General features: G+C 46.2%; 1 protein-coding gene across 2 annotated transcripts in view; it reads right to left on the reverse strand.

Moving 5' to 3' along the window:
• Window positions 1-836: 836 nt before the first annotated feature.
• zfyve9a (zinc finger, FYVE domain containing 9a) overlaps window positions 837-22,978 on the reverse strand; it is a 28,657-nt gene continuing 6,515 nt past the window's right edge. Inside the window, exons 2-19 of one of the 2 annotated variants that reach the window (XM_084546060.1) lie at window positions 18,542-18,646; window positions 16,993-17,100; window positions 12,766-14,240; window positions 11,853-11,952; window positions 10,878-11,054; window positions 10,560-10,723; window positions 9,097-9,205; window positions 8,570-8,692; window positions 8,146-8,301; window positions 7,201-7,425; window positions 5,788-5,870; window positions 5,468-5,572; window positions 4,088-4,238; window positions 3,880-3,960; window positions 3,503-3,665; window positions 2,660-2,765; window positions 2,268-2,444; window positions 837-2,016 (exon numbers count right to left, since the gene is read on the reverse strand). In XM_084546060.1, the coding sequence (XP_084402186.1) occupies window positions 1,855-2,016; window positions 2,268-2,444; window positions 2,660-2,765; window positions 3,503-3,665; window positions 3,880-3,960; window positions 4,088-4,238; window positions 5,468-5,572; window positions 5,788-5,870; window positions 7,201-7,425; window positions 8,146-8,301; window positions 8,570-8,692; window positions 9,097-9,205; window positions 10,560-10,723; window positions 10,878-11,054; window positions 11,853-11,952; window positions 12,766-14,240; window positions 16,993-17,062 (3,627 nt within the window). In that variant the 5' untranslated portion in view covers window positions 17,063-17,100; window positions 18,542-18,646 and the 3' untranslated portion in view covers window positions 837-1,854. Of the gene's footprint in view, window positions 2,017-2,267; window positions 2,445-2,659; window positions 2,766-3,502; window positions 3,666-3,879; window positions 3,961-4,087; window positions 4,239-5,467; window positions 5,573-5,787; window positions 5,871-7,200; window positions 7,426-8,145; window positions 8,302-8,569; window positions 8,693-9,075; window positions 9,206-10,559; window positions 10,724-10,877; window positions 11,055-11,852; window positions 11,953-12,765; window positions 14,241-16,992; window positions 17,101-18,541; window positions 18,647-22,978 lie in introns of both variants that reach the window. The other variant, XM_084546059.1, reaches the window with a different exon arrangement.

Here is a 22,978-nt window from a genome sequence, read left to right on the forward strand (position 1 = left end):
TCCTAGAGGAATAAACGAACGGCTGCAGGGTCTAATTTAAACTCCAAACAACGGCTCTTCTGCAGATTTTCACGTGATTGTCTTGATTCTCTCCGATAAAACGCCACGGCGCCACGTTTTTCCCGGCGGCCCCCCCCCCCACCTCTTTCTGGCTTCTTCACATGAACTATTAACGGTGGAGGAAGTAGCACGATGCAGCGTTACGGTTACTGTACACAGATTTTTGGTGATTCAGTCTGGCCAGAAACAAAAGCAACGTTCCTCAGATTTGAACAGAAACGAGAGGAATTACATTCTTAGATTATTTTTTTTCCTGCAGGTCCGTGTTTCAGTCCAGAGAAGCTGCAAGTCGACGTCCAACGGCCTGACGATCTGTTCAGAGATTAAACAGTTGAGGCCCCTTGAAGTCTTGATTTCAGGGGCTTTGGAAGGATGCAGAAAAATGTGAGATGAGATACATTCAGCTTCGGGTCAATTAAAACGTTCTGCAGGAACCTCGGATCTCACAAACACTGGAACTTTTGTCTCCTGACGTCCTCCAGGACTCGGCTCGCTTGAACTCTCCTGTAAATGGCTTTGAATCCAGTGCACTGCGTCTGCAAATTAAGTCAGTTCTTATATATTTATTCATATATATACTGTCTATATATATATTTATATATATTTATATCTTTACATCTTTAAGAGTTATTCTCTTTGTACGATTAGAAGACACCAAAGTAAATCGAGAGGTTTTTCCAACCACAGCTGAACCAACACGAACGATGTTGTCGACGACGGATAAAAACTGATCTTCTGCTTTTTCCAGGTGTATGTACAGATCGTTTATCGATAAAGCATTGGAACCTTTTTTTATTTCTTTTACTCAGCTGTGAAGAACAAAAGGGGTTTCTTGACATTATTTGACAGAGCGTCAGTCAGAGGAGTCCGTGACGGCTGCTTCAGTTAATACTTGGAGATTTCCGGAAGCTACAGATGCTGACGTTATAACGGAGGAGGAACTTCTTCCACCTACACACGTATGTACAAGTCTGTGGAGTAAAGCATCTGGTGACTGATGAGTAAAGCTTAAGACGTGAAGCCGAGATGTTTTATCTCCCCCCCCCCCCCTCCCTCGATGAATCGCTGCTGCAGGCACTGAAAAACTAAATCGGAGAGACTTTCTCCTTCCTCCTTCCTCCTCCTCTGATGAAGATGATTTGTATGTTTCCTTTTAGACAAGTCTTCAAAGGGATCGTCCAGACTTCTCGCTTTGTAACAGCATCCGTGCTACACAGAGGCAGGTTTTTACCCAGAGTTCAGTGCTTCGGGACGTCCGGCTGCCACAGTGACGTCGGGAGTTTCGACTGATTAGGAAGCTGAGGAGCTACTTCGACACCACGACCAGCAGCTCGGTCCAGATACCCACACCTGGAAGTATTTCAGCACCGACACGTTTAAGTCTCCTGATAGACGCCACCTCAGAGCTGTAATGTAAGGATTTAATTTAGAAGCCCCAACCAGATCACACCTGATATTAACAGATCTATTACGGACGACGTCGAGGTTAAACTCGCTAATATCTCGTGCGTAGGTACGAGGACGGACGCCGACATCTGCTCTGAGCTTCCTCTGACCCCAGACGACCTCCGGAGCTAAACGGGGACGTTGGTGTGGATGCATAGGTTCGACTTGAGGAATGCTACCCCGCCTGGCTCGGCACAGTTTTCTGGCTCTTCTGAAGTGCAAACGGCTGGAGGTGAGATGACGGAGGAGGACCAGGCGGCGAGATGACGTCCCAACTGAAAAAAACCAAAAAAAACAAAGGTGTTGCGAAACTTCCGCGGGGGGTCGGCGTCTCGGCGTCTCGGGCTCCTAGGAGATGATCTCCAGGATGTAGAAGACCAGCTCCATGACCACGGGGCCCTCGCTCAGCTGACAGGCCCCGCTGTGGATGACGGGGATCAGGGCGCTGTCCAGGTCGCTCAGGTACTGAGGCAGGAGGGGCTGGCCGTTACTGCCTGCAAGGTAACCCACCTGGAAACACACACACACACACACACAGAATCTCATCAGTTTCCTCAATCTAAATATATTAATCTATAAGACGACAAAGACCTCCACACAGCACAAAGAGCAACACAACGCACCGTAATGTACGCTGAACAAATCCAAACACACCCCAACCCTCCTCCTCCTCCTCCTCCTCCTCCTCCTCCTCCTCCTCCTCCTCCTCCTCCTCCTCCTCCTCTCTCCGTTCCTCCACCAGTAAATGTCCCTCGTCTCACCTGGTCCGAGTCCAGAGTGACCCTCAGTCCCAGCTTGGCCATGCCGTCCTCCTTCAGCAGCTTCAGGTGCGGACACAGAGCCACGCAGAAAGCTCTCGCCACGTTCTCCGTCAGCCGGCTGTGGTCGGCCGGGTCGCTCAGACCGTTGGGCTGGTCCTCGCTCTGGAGGAAGAACACCTGAGGGAGGCGCAGAAACACTCGAAATGACGTCTGGAGATTCAGTTTGGAGACGTAGTAGAGTGAATTTAGGATGAATAGTCACAGGACTGGTCTATTATTTTACTTGTATTAATAAATAACAGGACAAAGGAAAAGGAAATCGCTCTCATGTGACAGGGAAGCATCCTGCTGGTGCGTGTCAGCGGACGTGTCATGTGTCCAGCGTGTCGTACCTCGGTCCAGCGGATGACTTTGCCGTTGGCTTTGAACTCTGAGCCGTGGAAGATCTTGACGCTGGTGATGGACTCCATAGACTTCCCATCTATTGGGCTGATGACACTGAAACAAAGAGAAAGGGGGATTAGAAGAATAAGACTCTGGGTGGAAAACATAAATAATCACTCTTTTTTACTACAGCTACCGCCAGCGTGCCCTTGAGCAAGGCACTGACCTGCCAACTGGCTGACATCAAAGAGTCGTAGCTGAGGCTGGAGCCAACTGTGCTTTTTATTCTCAGTATTTTTTAAATTGGATTATTTTAGAGTGAGAGCACACGAGATCAGCGTCAATGAGCCAAACACAGGATTTAAACTGCCAGACGCTGAACTTCCATCCATTATCTAAGACTTTTCTGTAGCGGGTCACAGGACGAGAGGTGGGGTACGTCCTGGACCAGGTCACCGTTATATCATGAGGCCAGATGTTGGATTTGTAGATTTAAAGTGACAAATAAAAGCTGCGTTTCTCATTCTTCTTATTAAGAAGGAAACCTGAGTTGTTTATTCTGCTGATGAAGTGACGCTGCAACGAAACGTCTCAAACTCGCTCTTAAATTTTGTCGATTTTTATCAGGCTGCTGTAAAACTGACGCATTAGTCCATGTCCGACCACATCATTCCTGCCTGCGTAGGTTTTCCTCCAGAGGGCTTCCCCCAGCGTGCATAATGAGTTTTTACAGCTAAGTAGTATAAGCAGCGGCTGGGAAGCCATCAACTCAAATTGTCCGTGACGTGAACGCGTCTCCTCCGGCTCCCCCCCCCTCTCTCCTCGTCGCTTCTCCCTTTCCCGTGTCTCACCCCTTGTTGAAGTTGTGGTCGTCCTCCGTCCACTGGATGTGGACCAGCTCCTGGTTCTCCTCCTGGTCGGCTTTGCCGCACGTGATGGTGAAGTCCTTCATGTCCCTCAGGGCCTGCCGTAGCGAGTCCATGGTCTCGGCCGTGATCTGGATCATCACGCCGTCTGAAGGAGGGAAAACAAGATACGTGATCGCGATTAAGAAGCCGCCGTGCTGCAGAACATTTAGCAACATCTTCGTCTGCTGGTGAGTAAATATTTCTCCACGTATCCAGCTCCAAACTCTAGCTGCAGCTTTCATCTTGACTCTCTGCCAACGCGGCGGCCACTCAGCATTTCTCTGCAGCTATTGGTGTAGTGTTGTTGTCACATTTCTCACCTTCCACAATGCTGGTTTTGGCCAAGAAGCCGGATGACGCTTTCAGAGCGCCGCTGAACACAAAGAAGCAGGCCCCGGTAACTGGAAAAACAAGAGGAAAGAGGAAAAATAAAGCTTTGCTGAGGTAAACACACACACAAGATAAACAGCTGGACATGAAACCCCAGACACAGCGAGAGTGAGAGGAAGCGTGTTTCTGTGTCAGCACCTTTGCGCGGCTGGTGATGGATGCTGATGGCCTGCGTCTGGTAGTTCCCGTCGTCGTTCTGGACACACACCAGGTGGGAGTCGGCGCGGTCGTTGAAGCACGCCCCCATGGCCAGCACGTGTTCGTTGGATTTGTTCATGGCCTTCATGAGCTGCAAGGACGAATGATATGCATGACTAATTGAGCGGCCCTTTGGGCGTGTGCGCTGAGGAGAATGGGCTTAAGCGGCGCTGCCTGGTTAAGCCTAATTGCAGCGGGCTTCTGGGTAAAGTCCCCTGTCTAAAAGGGACGGCGCCGAGATGACAGATTGTGGACGGAGACAGCGACGCGGACAGATATCGATAGTTTGAGAGATCCCTCCTATTCATCCTGCCTACGTGTGTCTTTGAAGCCGTCGTTTGCAAATCAGAAATAAAAGTAAAAATCTGGAGGGTTTTAACCGCTCGCTGAGCTAAAGACTCGTCTGCAAGCTGTTGAGCAACGGTCCCCACTTCACATCACTGCGTTCCCATCTGTCACCGCGTCGACGGCCAAACGCTACAACCGGCTCCGCGGCTTTCTTTCTCAGCCAAATGGCGCTCGGGCGTCGTATCGCTTCTTCTGGCCGGACGTTCATTCACACCCTCGGACCGAGCGGACAGCCCGAGGCCCCGGAGTTTGTCATTTATCACCCACACGGAATAAACATGTGTGATGATGACGCTTAAAGAGAACCTCCTCCATTGATTGGTTTCATGTAGGTAGACGATGCTTAATCCTGGAGAAATACACTTAACACGACAGCTCCTCCTTACAAGACTTTCAGTGTTTTAGCTTGAAACAAACAACGGTGTGAAAGCGACGCAGACCAACGACAAAAATTTATGACACGTGTGCATGTATTTTTAGCACCGAGAGAGAAACACGTGAATACTGAATGAGCTGAGATGTTTAGAAAGTGGACTGGTGTTAGCATGAATCGGCTTCTCTTTCCCTTTGTTCGCTTACAAGAAAAGAGTTGGAATAAATGTATAAATACTATTAATGCCCCTCTTCTGCCACAGATAAACATCCAAAAGTCGTAAAGTTTTGAACGTACGCTTCTTTCTGAGGTTCCCATGAGACGTTTGGTCATGTTGTTGTTTTTTTTTTTTAATTTGCAGGTGTTTTCTGTGTTTACCTGCATATATTTTTGCAGCACCTCATTAAAAAGTGAGTAAATCAAAGTGACGGTAAAAGGTAAATTAAAAAGACGTCATAAACTTTACGTCTTTCAGATTACGACCAGTCAAAATGACAAAACGAGCCGTGTGATGATGTTCACTGAGAAACTATGAGACACTATTTTGTTGATTTTATGGATTAAGCAATAAATAATAGATAGAAACGGCGGACGCTCACCTCGTTGTAGCGATTACTGGGGATCTTGATGCTCGTCTTCCTCACCTCCATGTCCACGACCAGACCTTTAACCACCGGCAGCGTGTACTGGTAGTTACGGAAGTCCTGAAGGAGGGATGGAAAATAATAGAAAATGGGTGAAATGAAAAAGTCTGCAGTTTTATCGCACAGAATGACAAATTAATCTCTTAAATCCTTTAAAATCATCCTAATACAAAGATGACACACTTTAATACTGAAAACTGCTCTTCTGTCTGATGTCAGAATACAGATGAGGTCTTCAACGTTGGAAACAAAAAGAGGAGAAACAAAGAACTCACTGCGAGAAGATTCATGATGGTGTGACCGGTCTCTCCGAAGAGAGGCTTCCTGAAGCGAACGCTGAACAGTGGACACGGATAAACTGCAAAACACGATGTTTACTGATCAGTTCATTCACCTCTCAAGGACATATGTATATATCAACAATTGTAGCATTCATCGTTGCTTTATTAAATTATTTCACGGGTGATTTTGGGACGGCATCAAACCCAGAGCGCTGCTCCTCCACTTAGAAGGATGCTCCTAATCCACAAGTGTCATATGAGGCTGCTTTTTTCTTCTAAAGCTTCTTAGATGACTATTTTTAGCCTCGTCTCAACAAACAGCTGGAAATAAGATCTCGCTTTGAACTCTCATTAGCAAAAAAATAAAGATAAAAAGAAAACCCTAATCTACAGTTGAGCTGGGATCCGTAGTCTGACGAGGTCTTCTGCTGGTCAGCCCTGGAGGTAAAGGGTGAGGGGCGTCGAGAAGAACGCCGTTCGTGTGGTGGATTAATTTCACGGCGCTGCTAAGGTTTTGTGTTAAAGAGCTTCGGCTGTATGTGGATTTGCTAATGTATTCTATCCCTGCTTGGCGGATGCGGGCGAGAGGCTTAACGGAGCCAGGCGGCGGCGGCGGTCTGTGCTGGCGGGTCTGGAGGATTTGGAGGAGAGGAACCTCTCTGATAAAAGCCCTCACAAGACTTCCTGGTTCACGTGGGAAGCTTGAAGGAATGTAATGAGAGCCGGCTGGTGATGAGGAACACTCTGCCAAATAATATTGCGTAGGTACATTAAGTCTATCTTTTTCCACCAAAACAGCCCCGACCTGTCGAGGTGGGACTCCACTAGACCCCAGAAGGTGAGCTGTGGTATCTGACACCAAGACGTTAGCAGCAGATCCTTTGAGTCCTTCAAGTTGTGTGATTTGTTTGAGCAGCACATTCCACAGATGCTCGACCGGGTTGAGATCTGAAGAATTTGGAGGTTAAGTGAACCCCTTGAACTCATTATTGCGTTCCTCAAACCATTCATGCTCCGTGGTAGGGAGCGTTATGCTGCTGAAAGAGGCCACAGCCATCAATGAATACCGTTTCCTGAAGTGAAAGGGGGGACATGGTCTACAACAGTGTTTAGGTAGGTGGTACATGAATGAGCTACAGTAGCTTGTCTGTTGGATCGGAAAACACTGGACTATGACCTTGTAGCAGATTCACCTCGTGTCTTTCCCTTTGTCAGAGTCGCTTAAATTCTTCCACTTATCCATTTTCTCCGCTTCTAAAATCAACTTTGAGGACAGATCAGTACTAATCACTTCACCTGTCAGTGGTCATTATGTTTTGGAAGTTGTTCTTCTCTTTAAGCGCAAATAAAACTTTGAAATGACATTAAACTCATCATAATCTCATCCAGATATTCCCCCAGACTCACATCGGTACTCCGCTCCCAGCCGCAGCATGAGGCGGATGGGGAAGACCTTGGCCCAGGGCGTCTCCCACTTCTGGATGAGGATGCCGAAGAGGTAGGGCGGGTTGGGCAGCAGCAGGTCCTGCAGCGACTGGAAGGAGGGGCTGATGTAGAGGAAGCCGCCGTGCTCCTTGCTGCCGAGGAAGCTCTGCGTGAAGAACGAGTGGCTCAGGTGGCTCAGCACGTTGCCTTGAGAAGAGGAAGAAGAAGAGGAGAGAGAGGTTAGCGATAACGAAGGCGTGAGGATGATATTTAAGAGGAAAAGCACAAGAGAAGTAAATGAACACAAATGAAAAGAAGGAAAAGGAGTCTTCATCCTCTGAAAAGAAGGAATAGATATGAGTCTTAGTCTATATTAAGTCCAACAGCAGCGAGTACAAGCTCGCCTGCTCTCTCTACAACCTCATGTTACCCACAGAGGGTTCATGTTTCCAATTATCTGTGGGAGGGATCGATGGCTTTAGATGGCACCCAACACAATAACTCCAATGACATGAAAGGGCTCAGCAGTTGGGATTTGCTAAAGCCAGCACTTCTTCTCGCAGCCTGACTGACAATAACTTAATCGGGGACGACGCACGCGATATGGCTCCCTTCCACCAGCCTGAAACTGCTCCCGTGTGAATATGAGAAAGGAAACAGCCTGAGGGGAGCGAGCCGTCACATTCGGCCCGATGTTGGCGGCTTTAGCTCTGCGGCATATGGAAGGGGAAAAAAAGCGCAAGATAAGTGGTGGTGTCACGTCTGGAGGGACGCTAATGTTTGGAGCGGTGGACAGTAACCTGGTTTCCAAGTAGAGCTGGACTAGGTGTACATCACTACTTCTTGTCGTCCGTCACCCTCACCCACGGTGGAGGTGGACTAGGTCAACAGTGAGCCTCCTGGTAGAGCTCCTGGTCTTGTTCTTACCACTGAGGGCCTCCTGGTAGAGCTGCACGAAGTGAGTGAAGACGTCTTTAGGGATGGTCTTTTCGTCAGGTAAACACTGGAGCAGGATGACGACCTCCGCCTGGCCCACGGCGTGCATGCCCTTCGTCGTCACGTACCAGCACTTCCTGTTTACGTCTGTGGGTCGAGAGAGATCGCAAAACTTTAGTTACACACATACGACGCAGGTGGATTAGACGCTAAATAATGTCTCAGCTTTGTGGTTGTAATGCTCTCGTCACGTCTCAATAAATAAATCACTTTTACAGAAATGATAACATATTCTGCGTCTACGCAAAAAACTCTTACCCTTATTTCCCTTATGTTCCCCTACAATTAATATTTTAGAAACAGTCTGCAAACTGACTACTGCCATTTCAAAAACACCCAGAAATCAGTAACTCACAGTTGACCAGCTTGACCATAGCGAGCAGGTTAGCGTTGAGCACAAACACCAGGGGGTCCGGGCCTCCCTCCTCCAGCTGCTGCATGAGGACGATCTCCGACGGCCTCTCCTCCACGGCGTAATCTGCAGGTGAAGTTGGGGGTGGAGCAGGAGAGATGGGTGGAGGGAGGAGTCAGGGCAAAGTTAGATGGAGAGAAAGAACGGGGGATGAGAGATGGTGGAGGATGAGAATTGAGCAGGGGAGTCGAAGATGGTAAAGAAGTTATAAGTGAGGCGCGGTCAGGTTGAGCAGCTCAGAAACTCTAACAATCATTTAAACGATCTCAAAGCGTTGCCAAGTACAAGTCTTCTCCCGTTTCTTGGCGATGAGTGGTTGATACATGAGCGGTGACGTAAAAGCACGTGAGAAACGAAAACACCGAACGAGCACAGTCACAATCACGACCACAGCAGCCGACGGAGAAATAATGAGGAGGCAGCAGAATGGTGAGGATGAGGGCAAGCACCTGTGATGTGGCCTCCCGTACCTCCTTTGACTCCGGTGGAGATGAGGATGGGAGGGAGCCCGTCCTCCGGGATGAGACTGAGGGAGCTGCCCACTGGGCTGCCCACCGGGGCAACAGGAGTATGGGCTGCCTGGGGATGGAGAGGAGGGGTCAGGGGGGTGTAGAGTTAGACGTACCATAAGTTATAAGACATAGTGAGATGTAATAACACAGCAGCAGCACCAGAGTGGGATAAAATGAGATAAAATAGGTGTAGTAAGCTTGAAGAAGAACCAGTGCACGAGAGAAGATGCAGCAAAACCAAATGACAAAGCTCTATTCAAGGTTTCCTACTTCTCTTTTTGAATGACGAACACAGACTGCTGCCACCTGCTGGTATGGAGAGTTATTTCATTTGATTCAGGAGGAGGAAGTATGTACCAGCTGTAGTCTTGGCGGTGTGTTCAAGCATAGACATATATAGATAGACGCGTCATTGAGCGCTGCCGTCTACTAGAGCGGCGTGCCTACAGGGCGGCCATCTTGGAACAGGGCCACTCGCTCCTACAGTGCGTTACATCTATGGAGGAATGGGGTTTCTACACAATAAAAGTGATCGTAAATCGCTCAGTTGAAGTCCGGCATCTTTTCTTTACAATCTTCTGTCAGAAGCTAGTCTGCTGATAACATTAAGTAAAAACTGTATTTGGGTAGTAAAACCATATTTTTATCAAAGCTACATGTGTGACGTTTTTAACAGTTCAATGCGTTTTAAAATCGGTCCAAAATTCAGCGAATAATTCTACTTTGAGATTGAGGAGTACCTCTTTCCTTCGTATGTTCATGCACCGCTGCCTCTGCGAGCCCTGTACCAAGATGGCGGCGCTTTAGGCACGTCCCTCCACAGTCAATGACGCGTCTATCTACTGTATATATGTGTTCAAGTGCAAGTTTTTGAACCCAAAAGGTGGAGACATGAGGCGACGTCACAATCAGCCTTTTGGTGAACACAGTTGAGCCTGTAAATCAACGTCTCGCCGTCGGTTAACTAAACCACTCGTTGTCGTTTTGTCAGCACATGCATCACTGTCACGTTGACGACTTTACACTTGTTGTGTTCATCATCAGGTCATCTGAGCCTTAAACAATCACCGTGTTCAACAGGCTGTGAATCATCCCGACAGCTGACATTCTTCTGAGCACACACACCCTTGCTGTACTGGTATTTGTTCCGAGGCAAACTTTAACGTATTAGTCACTTATGGCAGCTTATAGTAAACCAAGAACAGCACATTCCAGCATTAAGCGTTTCATCCTGCTGGATTTTTATAATTCTGATTATGCAACGAGGAATTTTTGAGTTTTCTTTTAAACTGGTTCTGCTGCCTGTTGTTTACAGTCGTGGCCGAGCCAGTAAACCTCCAAGAATCCCACAGACAGAGGTTCCTTGTGGCTTCCAGCAGCTGACTGCAGTGTAGCTATACAAGCTTTAGTTGTTTTTTTACCTCTGAGGACTCAGGCGTGGAAGATTTATTTGAATACGTGGAGATGGCCAGCGAATGAGAAGGTGCTGGGCTGGAGGACGGAGGTTTGGGGGACTCTGCCGTGTCTCCGTTCGGTAGGACCCCATCAGCGAACCACACCCGTCTCTGCTCTCGTGTGAGGGACCCTAAAACATGAGAGAGAGACCGTGAAACAACACAAACCGGTATCAAGCCTAGTAGTTAAGACTACAACTTTATGTACTCGGGGACAGAAAGTCACTTTGAAACGTGAAAACTGAAGTTCTAAGAGCGTTTTTTTATTCTTGGTAAAGGTCGTACCCTCGTTGCCAGGCTGCTTCAGGACTCCCACGGGCACCATAACGGTGGGAGGGGGAGAGCTGAGCACCCCAGAGGCCTGAGCCTGCTGCAGAGGGGGGATGGTGGAGCAGTACTCTGCTGGGTTGTTGGGGTTCGGACTCTGATTGCTTGAAGTAGCTGGTGTCTCCCATGATTGAGCTGACGTAGACAAAAAAATATTACAAAGCATGGGTGAGACATATACACAAGTACTGGCTTTAGTACATTAACATGTGAAGCTGCTGTTATGACTTGTTGAAGTACAAAATGTACAACTGTAGTTAATTTAGGTAATTAGGACTTTTACAGTAAGTATTCAGGTAAGTCAGTCTAATTAATGTTATTTATTCCTAGTAGCATACACCGATCAGCCACAACATTATGACCACTGACAGGAGAAGTAAATAACATCGATCATCTTGTGACAATTTAATGTTCTGCTGGGAAACTTTTGGACCTGGCATTCATTCATGTGGATGTTACTTAGACATGTAGCACCCAGCTAGACCAGACCAGGCACCCCCACCCCATAGCAATGACACCATCCCCAGCAGGATGCAGCCTGACACAGACACACACAAAAACGGTTTAGGAACAACTAAAAAAAAAGATATAAAGAACAGCACAAGGTGTTGACCTGGCCTCCAAATTCACTAGAAACTGATCAAGTATCTGTGAGATGATCCACAGAGACCCCTCCCCTCAACCCGTAGTACCCAAAGAGGGCCCACCAAAAACATCATGTTGCCAGACACCACAGGAAACCCTCAGAAGGCCCATGTCCATTCTCTGATGAGAGAGAAAACTGTTTTGGAGGCACAAGAGAGACCTACACAATATTAGGATGGTGGTCATAATATTATGGCTGATCAATATATGTACAATATTTTCGAAAATAGTTTTAAACGCATTAATATGTTAAAAATTCAAACATGAATGTCACATAATGATGCTCACCAGTCGTCAGGGCAGAATGACATGTGACACAAACACGAGCCTCCTTCCTGTCCATGTACATGAGCCTACACTTCAGACTGCAGCACGTCGCACAAAACACCTTGAAGGAGACACACACAAACACACCGTAAACAGCAGAAAACCTACACACACACACACACACACACACTGGGCACACGAGGATAAAACTGCACGACTTCTTCTTCCCCCAAAACGTTTTTTCACTGTACAGATGTTAAAACGTGAAACTGCGATTAAACGTGCAGAGAAACGTACCATTTCACGGACAATGACTTCCTGTACTTAGCCAGAGCCTCAATTCACTGCAGCTGTGTACGAGATACCTTCGATGGATTAGCACCTCATTGCACATCATTGCTCAACAACACGTATTTAGTGAATTGTTAGACAGAGGACTAGTAACGCTTTTAATTTCAGAGCCAACACAGCGGCGTCATAATCTGGTTTATGGATCTACCGCTCCGCTGGAGGAACGCGCCGAGGATCCCGCTGCGTCTATTGTTTGCGGCGCCCCGGTTGCAGGTGTTTAGTATTACTGCAGCGCCAGCTCCCTCCCAGCTCAAGTGGCAGAGCAGCGTGTTTGTTTTGCCACCGTGGGAAATTAAGTAGCAGTCCGGCGATTTTCTAATGCAGTGTCAGCGACCGCATCTTTGGTTTAAAGCACTGTACGGACACTTTGTGTGGGAGGTCATAAAGTTAGAAAGACTGAGTCTATCTGTAAAGACGTACAGCCTACAGTTTATTATTATTATTATAAAAAGCCACTTTGTATAATGACTGCTCTTCCTTTTTGTGTTGTGGCACGTTTCCTGCTGTAGTACATCCTAAAACAACAAATCTGAGCTGAAATTCAAAGAGCCCATTAAAGCAGCTCCGTCTGCACGTCACCGACCTTGCCGCAGGCCCTGCAGTGGTGCCTCCTCTTGGTGAAGGTGAACTTGACGTCACATTTCATGCAGACGGGAGCTTGGGAGTCGGGCACCCACACAGGGGCGACCTCTCCCAGAGAGCTGGCGGGCTTCCTGCACAGGGCGCCCTGCTGGCCGGCTTGGAGGTCGTTGTCTGGGCTCTCCGACGGCATCGGTAAAGGAGAGTGGACGACGCCGTCTCCGTTCACGCCGACACTCTGGTCGGTCCCGCTCGGTAACGTTTCAGACGGCGTACCCCTCCGACACTGGTTCTCCAGGTTCTTGTTCTTGCTGACGGCGGACGGGCCGAGCTGGTTCTGGACCTGACCCGACAGCGGCTGTGGGATCTGTAACTTGAGCGCCACCGGCTGCTTTGGCCGTGCCCCTCCGTAGGGAACGCTGACCGGCTGCAGCCTGTTGCTGTTGTTGAGTTTTGGTTGGATGCTACCTGACCCCGCTGCTCCTCCTCCGTCACCGTTCTCCTGTTTGCTCTCCTCCATTTCTTTCTCCTCAGTCACAGAGTCCTCTTTGGAGGGGACAGGTGAAGGAGAAAAGCCCCCCTCCTCCTCCTCCTCCTCCTCCTCGTTCTCCTCCGTCTCTTTAGACATGGAGCTGCTCCCACACTCCTGCTCTAAACCATTGGGAAGGCTTGTTACCCTCTGGTCTATCGGTCCATCTGGACCACATCTCCTTTCCGTCTCCTCCACTCCAGCACTGTCAGGAGGAGACACACCATTCTCCTCCAGCTCACACCCAGGCTGGACAATCCTCCCCCCATTCAGGAGACATTGTCCCTGCTCCTCTTTGGAGTCTGCAGTTTGTCTTTCTGGACCACAGTCTTGTGAAGGAGTTGTATTTCCCTCATCTTTGACACCTTCCCCATTCTGTGATGCTAGTTCCACACATGGACGTATTTCCTCAGATGGAGTTTGTGCCTGTCCTAATCCTACCTCAAAGGTAAAGTGAGTGTGACTGACAGTGGACGCTCCTCCTCCTCCTCCTCCTTCTTCTTCTTCTAAAGCATCTCTCTCTTCATGTTTAGCCTCTTGGTCAGAAGCACCAGCCTGGACGTCTGCAGAATTTATCTCTTTGCTAATCCCATCCAGTTGTGGGCTGCCTGGGCAGCCGTTCTCCACGGCACCACAGGCCGTCACGGGGGGCGGCGAGAGGTCGTCCGTGCCCACCAGTTTGCCGATGTTGGGCTGGGGGAGGGGAGGGCTGTGGACGTCTGCCGGCCTCTCCTCTACCCAGGACGGAGGTTCCGCACCGGGATGCCTTTTCGGGTCGGCCCCCGGAGAGGCGCTGGAGGATGTGTCGGGGAGGGTCTTGAAGGGCAGGGGACTCTCCCGTGGGCTGAGGTCAGCGTGGGCCAGTGCGGGGTTCAGTGAGAGCATGTGGGCCGGCGGGGCCAGGATCTGGGTCCACTTGGCATCTGAGAGAATGGGGGTGTCGGTCTCATCTGCAGAGAGGAAAGGAAAACAGAGGATTGTATTGCTCTAAGTTGCCATTAAAATTTGTACTGTTCATGCGAAAAGATATTTAGCGATTCAATTAGGCAGCTAATTTACCACCTAAATGTTTTGTAAGAAAAATAAATAAATAAATAAATAAAGCAAAATTGTCAGTTATAAATTTACAAGATAATTTCTTAAAGGAACCGTATGTAAGAAATGTATTTCAATTAATCATAAAATGGCCCTGATATGTCACTAGACATGAAGAAATCATGTTCATTTCAAATACTTATATCACTGACAGCAGTGGTCCGGCCAGGATATTGTCATTTAAAAGTGAGAGTTGCAGCCCTCAACTGACGTTATTGTTGTCATCTTGTGTTTTGGTCTGAGACGCCACCCTCCACCTATCTACTAATCACGAAGTCAGTAGAGTTTCGTCATCCGGGTTGCCAGCTCTTCTCTAGTTACCACAGCTGCAGCTACGAACGTGTCGGATAAAACCTATATAACGTTTCTAAACCTAAGACCTCGTTATGAATCCGAACTACGTCGTGACAAAGTCCAAAATAAACAAGGATTTGTATAGGAGATGCCTTTGAAAGATGGAGACGGCTGAAAACGGAGAAGAATTTGAAGACAGACGCCAACGTTGCTAATTTTCTCCTGGCTAACTTACTTGTACATAATGTAAATGGACATTTAAAATATTCACGACAGTCGAACAAAGTTATGCATGTTCGTGCAAAGTAACGTTACGTTAGCGCACACAGAGGAGGTGGGTCATCGAATTGAAAAGGTAAGGAATTGTTTGGGAAATAAAAACGGCGAGTCGTCATTGCTAACATTAGCATTAGCATTATGAGCCCGTTTCTCTGTCATTATGCTGAAACGCCGAGGAAAAAAACATTAGCACGTGGATTATGGCAATGTGAAACGTATTGAGTAGCCTAACGTTACCTCGGTAAAAATGATTCCTCATTCGTTCTTCGCGTATATTGTGGACTACACATGCTGCAAGTTGACCTGTATGACCATTGCTAATGTTATTTAGTTACTCTCAATCTTTTCTGATGGGACTGAAAACAACCTTGTGATAGCCATTGGTGATATTATATAGCTTAGCTGGCAACCTCGAGTCAGGGGGGAGGGGGAGGGGATACACCGTTCTACAGTATTTTGAAAGTGATTGCAGTACCAGTTTTGGCCACAATCCTACATATGGTTCCTTTAATATTTCTTTCTTAATAATAGGTGTTTTATTTCATCTGTCCAAAACCCCAAACTGCTCACACTAGAAACAAGACACGTAGCACTGTTTAAATTCAATTTAAATTAAAAAAATTAATCACTCGTCATTTCCCTAGATACACTAGATTCGTAGCGCTTTTCTTTAAACGTGATCTTTATCTTGAACAGAACCTTTTCCCATGTCATATAAAATAAATAAAAAAAGAGGAAGTGGCTACTCATAAAGAGATCATGAACTTGAGAACAGCGAGTCAGGAAACCTCACGTGAACTGACACAGAGAAGTGATACAAAGACACAAACTCCCAGGTGAACCGAAAGAGCTAAATATAACAGGAACAAACCAGGAAAAGGAGGTTGGCACGGAAGTGAGAAATTAGCGTATACGGATGGACTGGGAAATTCTGAGAAAGTGGGCCAAGCGGCTCCATCGCTCTTGGGATTCATCGGTGGAGTGACACATGAGCGCCGCGTAACACAAGTAGAAATTCTGATGATACTTATTTGAAATTTCCTTTCTCCCACAGCCCCGTCAGCTACTTGCCTGGCTCTCTCCTCCCTCCGTTGGAATTCATGCTAAGCTGTTTATTATGTGGCGTACCAGGTTCAAGCACACACACACACATTTACACACACACGGAGAGTTAATCTGCCAGGCTGGATCTCTGGCAGAGGACACAGATAATCACTCACAGCCAAAATACACACTGAGCTCACAGCACCATTAAAATACAGTGTGTGTGTGTGTTTTCTGGGGTCATATGCCATAAATCCAGAAAGAGAGCATTCTTTGCTCAATAAGAAGCAGACTGTTTGTGTGCAGGATGGCTTGGAGCTTAGATATTTACTTTCCAGTTACCATAAATAAACTCCTTGAAACCACACGGTCATAATACAATAATTTCTTTACTTTATTGACCATTAAGTGTGACAAACCTCTTGACTTGCACCAATTACACACTTTTACAGAAGCTCGAGGGAGACAGAAAACCCAATTAGTCCTATTCCCTCTCTGCTCGCCCTCAATCCCCACCTGTAAATGTTACTCAAACTAAAAGGATGGTGATTTTATATGAGATCTGATCACTCGGGCCACATGTGGAGATCTCTGCCTTCTTTTAGCAGATTTTTTGACGTTGTATTTTTGAAAACCAGAGCAGCAGCAGACACCACAATCTATTGTTGTGAGACAGCAGGTGTTAGCACGTTATTCTACTGATCCCCAGATGATGTAAGTTTTTATTTCCACGCAGAATACTGAACTGTGATCAGATCAGACGCGGTTCATTAAAACGCATTTAACTGCTAGGTGTGGCCACGCATCATTATCGTGACTGGATCACCTAGGACACAATAACAGGGCCCGGGGTTGCTTAATGGCACCGTGCAACCAGCGGTTAGCCTGAAACTTAAATCCCACAGCAACACCTTGTTTAATTGGTCTTTCCTCAACGACTCACCGTTTGTCCTCGTCTTCTTTCTATTTAAAACTAATGCACAGACTCACCTTCGTTCTGCTCAAACTCGTCCAGCACCTTGTCCAGGTTGAAGGCCTCGGCCTGGAAATAATTCTCCATGGGTCAGGAAGCTCCACCCTGCCGACGGCCGCGTGAACCTAGAAGCAAGAGCAGCGTGTCCTCAATACCAAATTCATTCATTCATTCATTTCCACAGTGTTATAGACGTCCCCCACGGCCTGATTCATATCTCCTTTACATATCTTTGTCCTCTGCTGACTTCAATATCCTTTGTTTAAAGTAGAAATATCCCCTCAAACTCTATTTGACTCGTACTTCTCGTTTTTCCTCCAAAGCAGCTCTCTCTTTTGTGATGACTGTGGGGTTAGAGATGATGTCAGGATAGTACGGGTTTGGTCAAGCTCTTTAAGGATTAGAGGGTTTCTTCACTGATCTGGGAACCAAAGTCTCGTCTCTTCACAATAAGAAAATGAAAGAAAAACCAGAACAGTCTTTGATGAACTTCTATAATCTCAAAATTTGTTACAGAAATGTTTAAAACTTGATATAAAGGCCGTGACTAACAAATATCTCTTTTAAATTTATCCGTCAGTTGTTTTCTCAACGAACAAATCGACTAAATGCATGAAAGCGTATCTTTAATTTGCTTCACATGAGAACAAGAGTCATAATTTACCGTTATGGAATAAAGACAAAACTAGCAAATCATCACATCTGAGAAGAACAGGTCATTTTTGTAATTTTGCCTCTGAAACATTTAAGGATTCAAGGATTCAAGGATTCTTTATTGTCATCACAACACATTGTTGGTACATGGGAAGGAACGAAATTGGTTTATCTGGTCCCGATTCAAGCCATAAGTAAAAAAAAAAAAAAAGTATAAATATAGAATATAGAATAAAATTAGCTGTCTAAGTATTGTACAAAATAGCAGGTGTGTATAAATATAGGCGGTAAAAGTATCAAGCACCAGTTGATGATTAACTTCATGTTGATTTACAAACTGTTTTAGCTTCTGGTTGATTCAAGAAAAACTACATGAATAAATAAATAAAGAGCTGAAATTTAACCACCAGTGCTGTGCTGACTTTTCCTAATAGTCTCATAGCACGTTCTCATTTTGAGACAAAGAAATGTAAAAGATAAAGGTCAAAACCTAAACATTTATCTGAAGTGTACACTGTAATGTTTCTCTTAACTTCCTCTCTGAAGAACAATGACTGGTTTGACTGGAACACTCTCGGTCTGAACGACAGCATCATGAAGAAACCTAAAATATAAAATGCTCCTTTGCAGTTGATTGCTTTTACTTTAGTTTTGACTCTTCATTTCTGACGAGCACCGAGTTTAATAAAGGTTAAACTTCTAAAGGAAGTCCACACAGTAAAATCGTATGCAAATTCATATCAAAGTTGTAATTTACAACTCGAGTTTACGCCCTCCATGTAAAACCAAGCTTGCTCTGCTCTGCGTGTCATTCAAGCGTTGTGGATCACAATCCCTCAGCAGCAAACGTAAATGTATCGTGCTTTTTATAACTTGGCTGTAAGCGATCTACAATCATCTGCCGCTCCTCACCTGCACAGAGGTCCTCCTCAGCAGTCCAAGGTGGTGTTATTTTCTCAGCGGGTCTCCCTCTTGGTTCTCACTTCACCCAGTCTGGCAAGCGCCCAGCGCCCACACCTGAGACAGAGAGGGGAAAACACCATTCAGGAAGCAGCTCCTTCTCAACTAATGTCACAAAACAAAACAAAAAAATAAAACACGATGCCTTTTAACTACACGTTTTACTACAAGGTGACACAATGAGTAAAGTTGGAGCAGAAATTTCCCCAATCTTTAAATTACTGTGAAATGAAAGTCCCTCAAGTCTTGAACCTATTTTCGATGTGTGGTGAAATGTCTTCGAGACAACTCAACAGGTGCAGCTGTCTTTGTTTTACCTTTGTTTGTAGTGATACCATGCCGTGGATAACTACAACTCTCCACAGACATGTCCATTTAGGTTAAGGCTGGTACGTGAAATATTACTTCATTTAATGTATATAATCACATAAAAAGGAAGAGAATCAGTTACTGGCTAATCAGGAGCTAAATAAAAACACAAATACACTTTAGTATTAGTTATTGGTTCCTGAATATTTACACGTTTGACTGCTGGAAAATAAAAAATACAAAAAACAGTAATGAAAATAATTATTGCAACCCTTCAGTAAGACAGCTCGTGGTTAACGTCTCCATCCATCACGCTGATGACGAATCAGAACCAAATCTTTGGTAAATCTGGGACATGACAGTTCATAAACACCACCCTGCAGCCCCTGATAGCAGCACAGCATCTAGCTCATCACGCAGGCCGCACATTATCATACACAGACAGCCATTACCCCATCCAAGCCCGACAGGCCAATCAGAGCCGTGAATGGAAAGCAGCTAGAGCCTGAATCACTGCACGGTAAACCTGCCCCAGTCTGTCCTTGCTGATGAGGAGACCTTGAATTGGGGATGTGAGAGGTGAGCGTGCGGCTGCAAATGAGTAACGGCAGCCAGACTGAAACTTCAGGGTCACTCTCATAAGGACGAGAGCGACCAGAGATTACACCGGAGAGCAAGTATTCCCGCAGAGCGAGAAAAAAGGAGCAGAGTCGACACATTTTCCGCTTAGTTTAAGATGCGAGCGTGGGCAACGACGTCAGCACAAAACCCGTGAAGGCGCAGGACAAGGGGGCTACATGTGTGTAGCACGTACCGGGGGGTAACAAGAGCGACGCTGAAGGAGGCCGCTGTTATCAAACCCAAACACGAGAGAAAACTGCTCTCACACACACATATGAGTTAAGATAACGCTACAAACCCCGAGGCGGGCGCAGTCCAGATGGAGTATGATGACTCAGTCTGAGCACAACACAAGTGATGTCAACTCAATAAATATAAACTGTGACATTTCAAGAACTATATTTCATACAAACACACTTAATTCAGTCTGAAGCAGGTTACAGTGGTTTAACCTACTACTATTTTTCACTATCAGAGCGTGTAAGGTGGAAGCTCATGTGTGTTAGCACCGCACGTCACCGGTTAGTACAACTTTCTGTCACTGTACTTTCATGTGTGTGTTTGTGGAACGTGCAGCGCTGAACGTTGCTGCGTAGCTCAAAGCAAATTAGCTGAACACAATTTAGCTGAACTACTCTAAAGTTATTTCTTGGATATGTTATGACTTGATTAGCAAGATGCTTCAAACTTCCTGCCTACGTACTTCCGCTCATTTGCATTCCCTACAGTACTCCGTCTGGAATAGCTTGATCCGCTAACGTTTACTCCGGCCAACTGGTTGGCGAACCAATCAGCGAACAGAGGGCGGGTCTGAGCGCGATTACGTTTCAGTTGCGCGCCGAGTTTGAAATGTTTACACGAACGGAGACGGATATACTCGAAGCCATTCGCTCCGTTGTGGATATGCTTCCTGGCATTACAGCACTTTTATTCCAATTTCGCGTCCTTAATTGCAATGGGGGATGGTAGAGTAGCGATTTGTTAACTTGTTGCGTTCTTGAAAGCGGAAGTACGAGGCAGCAGAGCCTGAAGGCTCCGGCGCATAACATACGTCATCACCAAACGTTAGTGATTGGTTAAAGGAACTCCGATGATTTTAAACCTCAAACTGTGCCCTCCCACCAGGAAATAAACGTTTGCCAATGGAGCTAGGCCAGACTCTCTGCGAAGTCAGAGAGTCTGGTATCCAGGCTATCAAACTTGAGCATCTCCAACTGAAATGAAACTTCAGACGTCTCTACGAAGCCATAAAAACTATTACTGACCAGCCTTGAACCAAAACAACACGTCTGAGCGCCAAAGTTTACCCTCCTCGTCTTGACCTCTGCACCGTTCAGTTTCCCTCCAAACCAAAAAGAAAGACTTCTAAATTCGTCCCGCACCGTAAGAGCCCGGACTGCTCCGGCGGACCGTGGGGCGGCTGCGCACTCGTCGTAAAAACCCAACCACATGTGAACACAAACACTCGCGCGCAACTCCACGAGGACGGGAGCCCATCCCTGATTAAGATTTAATTACCCTGCAGAGGCGCTGAATAATGCATCTTTAGTCAAAGTGCGTGAAGGAAGTTGTATTTTTAGACGTGTAAACTTTGGGGGGGAGATGCTTTAAAGGAGACATATGAGCACGAGAGTGTCAGTCAGAGACGCTGTAGGACTGAAGGACAACAATCCTGCAGATACACATTTGTGAGAAGAAGTGTACAAACATGCTGCATCTCGTTAGTGCAACAACAACACATTCAAGGCCGTGGCTCACCTTTGTTTTCAGTACGGATTAATCTGCTCATTGTTTTGTCAATTAAACTCAAGATTTTCAAATTTAAACGATCAGCAAACACTGAATCCAGAGAATAATGACAGGGGGACACGTAAAGAAGAGCGTACACCACAACGTTGAATGACAAACAACACAAGTGACTCGTGCTACAGACTTAAGCGTGAGCCAGACATGCTAATAACGGCCTAACAGACTACTAACACGATAAAGCACGCCTGACTGGACATCCTGGCACGGCGGCTAAATTAAATAAGACAAGGGCACAAACGGCGAGGAAGGCTCGGACGTACCAGAACGCTAAAACGGTTCATTAGGGTCCACGCCGTCGGAGCAAGACTCTTGTTTCCTCTTGTTGTTTCCTGTGAGGGAGGGAGCTGCACTCACTTCCTCGCCAATCAAGTGGAAATCCTTTACAATCAGTAGCGAGGTTTGACATTTATCTTCTGGTTGCATAATGTGAACACAAATGTTGGATTTGTTTGGTTCGGCGTGCTTTCCATATTTTGGGACGTTTCCCCACAAACAAAAAATAAAAATCTTTCTGGTTTCTTGTCTTATGTTGTATCTTCATATAGAAGCGAAAAAAATCATAATAATGGCTTTTAAAAATGGCTCAACCGGGGATCACCGGTCCAATACTGTGCTCATGTACTCATAACTAATACAACACTTTATGGCGCTGTAATGTAAACCTCTAGCCGACAGGTAATTCACCTACAAGCTGGTGTGCCAGCTCAACTCAGCCAAGAATCTGAGTAAACAGACGACGGTAGAGCAGGTTAACTGGCTCTTACCAAACTTGTTTCGTCTCAAAGAAGAAGTGTTGCCGATGCAGTTGCAGTCAGACGTAAAATACATTCTGCCTCAGCTGAGTGTTTGGAGTAGGGCTGAACGATTATTTTCTAACCGCAACTTGCGCGACTACAAGGTGGTCACGTGACGCGAGCGACGCGGGTGATAAGCTTCTGACCTGGGCGATGTCTTCTGAGCGGCGCGCGCACCCGCTACGGTCCGGCTTGTTCACCTGTAATTTGCTAATGCTACGGTTCGTCCACGACCTCAGAGTCGGACAAATATTCAGCCATGTTGCAAAAAAAAACTAGCTGTAGCAGATTACAGGTAAACAAGCCGACCGTAGCGCCGGTCAGAAGACATCGTCTCCTCTCCCGCTGTATTGATATACGCTGATCTAATTATCTCCTGAATAATTATTGTGTTTCTGCCTTTTCTATTTTTCAGATTCCGTGGTGTATATTACACTTTCTGCTGCTGGAACGGTGAATTTCCCCGTTGTGGGATTAATAAAGTATAATCTAATCTTACCTATATTCAGTACACCTCATTGCAATCTAATTTAACATTTCTTTTTAATATTCACCTTTAATATTCACTTATCTTATAATCTTGTTAATGTTGTGTATACTTATTTTATTTTTATTGTTGATTTTAGCTTTTGTTATATTTATGTATGGTTGAATGCCTGTACATTGCTGCTGCAACAGAGAAATTTCCCAGTTTGGGATTAATAAAGAATCTATCTAATCTAATCTAATCTAATCTAATCTAAATGAAAGAAAAGTGATAATGGTGAGTAAACGGTGATATTTTATGCTAGAAATGAGGTCCAGGTTGTAAAAAAACAGTAGTTTTCCTTTAAATGCACAGTGACAAAGCCACAGA

Source organism: Chelon labrosus (assembly GCF_963514085.1).
Source record: "Chelon labrosus genome assembly, chromosome: 6".
Classification (NCBI taxonomy): Eukaryota; Metazoa; Chordata; class Actinopteri; order Mugiliformes; family Mugilidae; genus Chelon; species Chelon labrosus.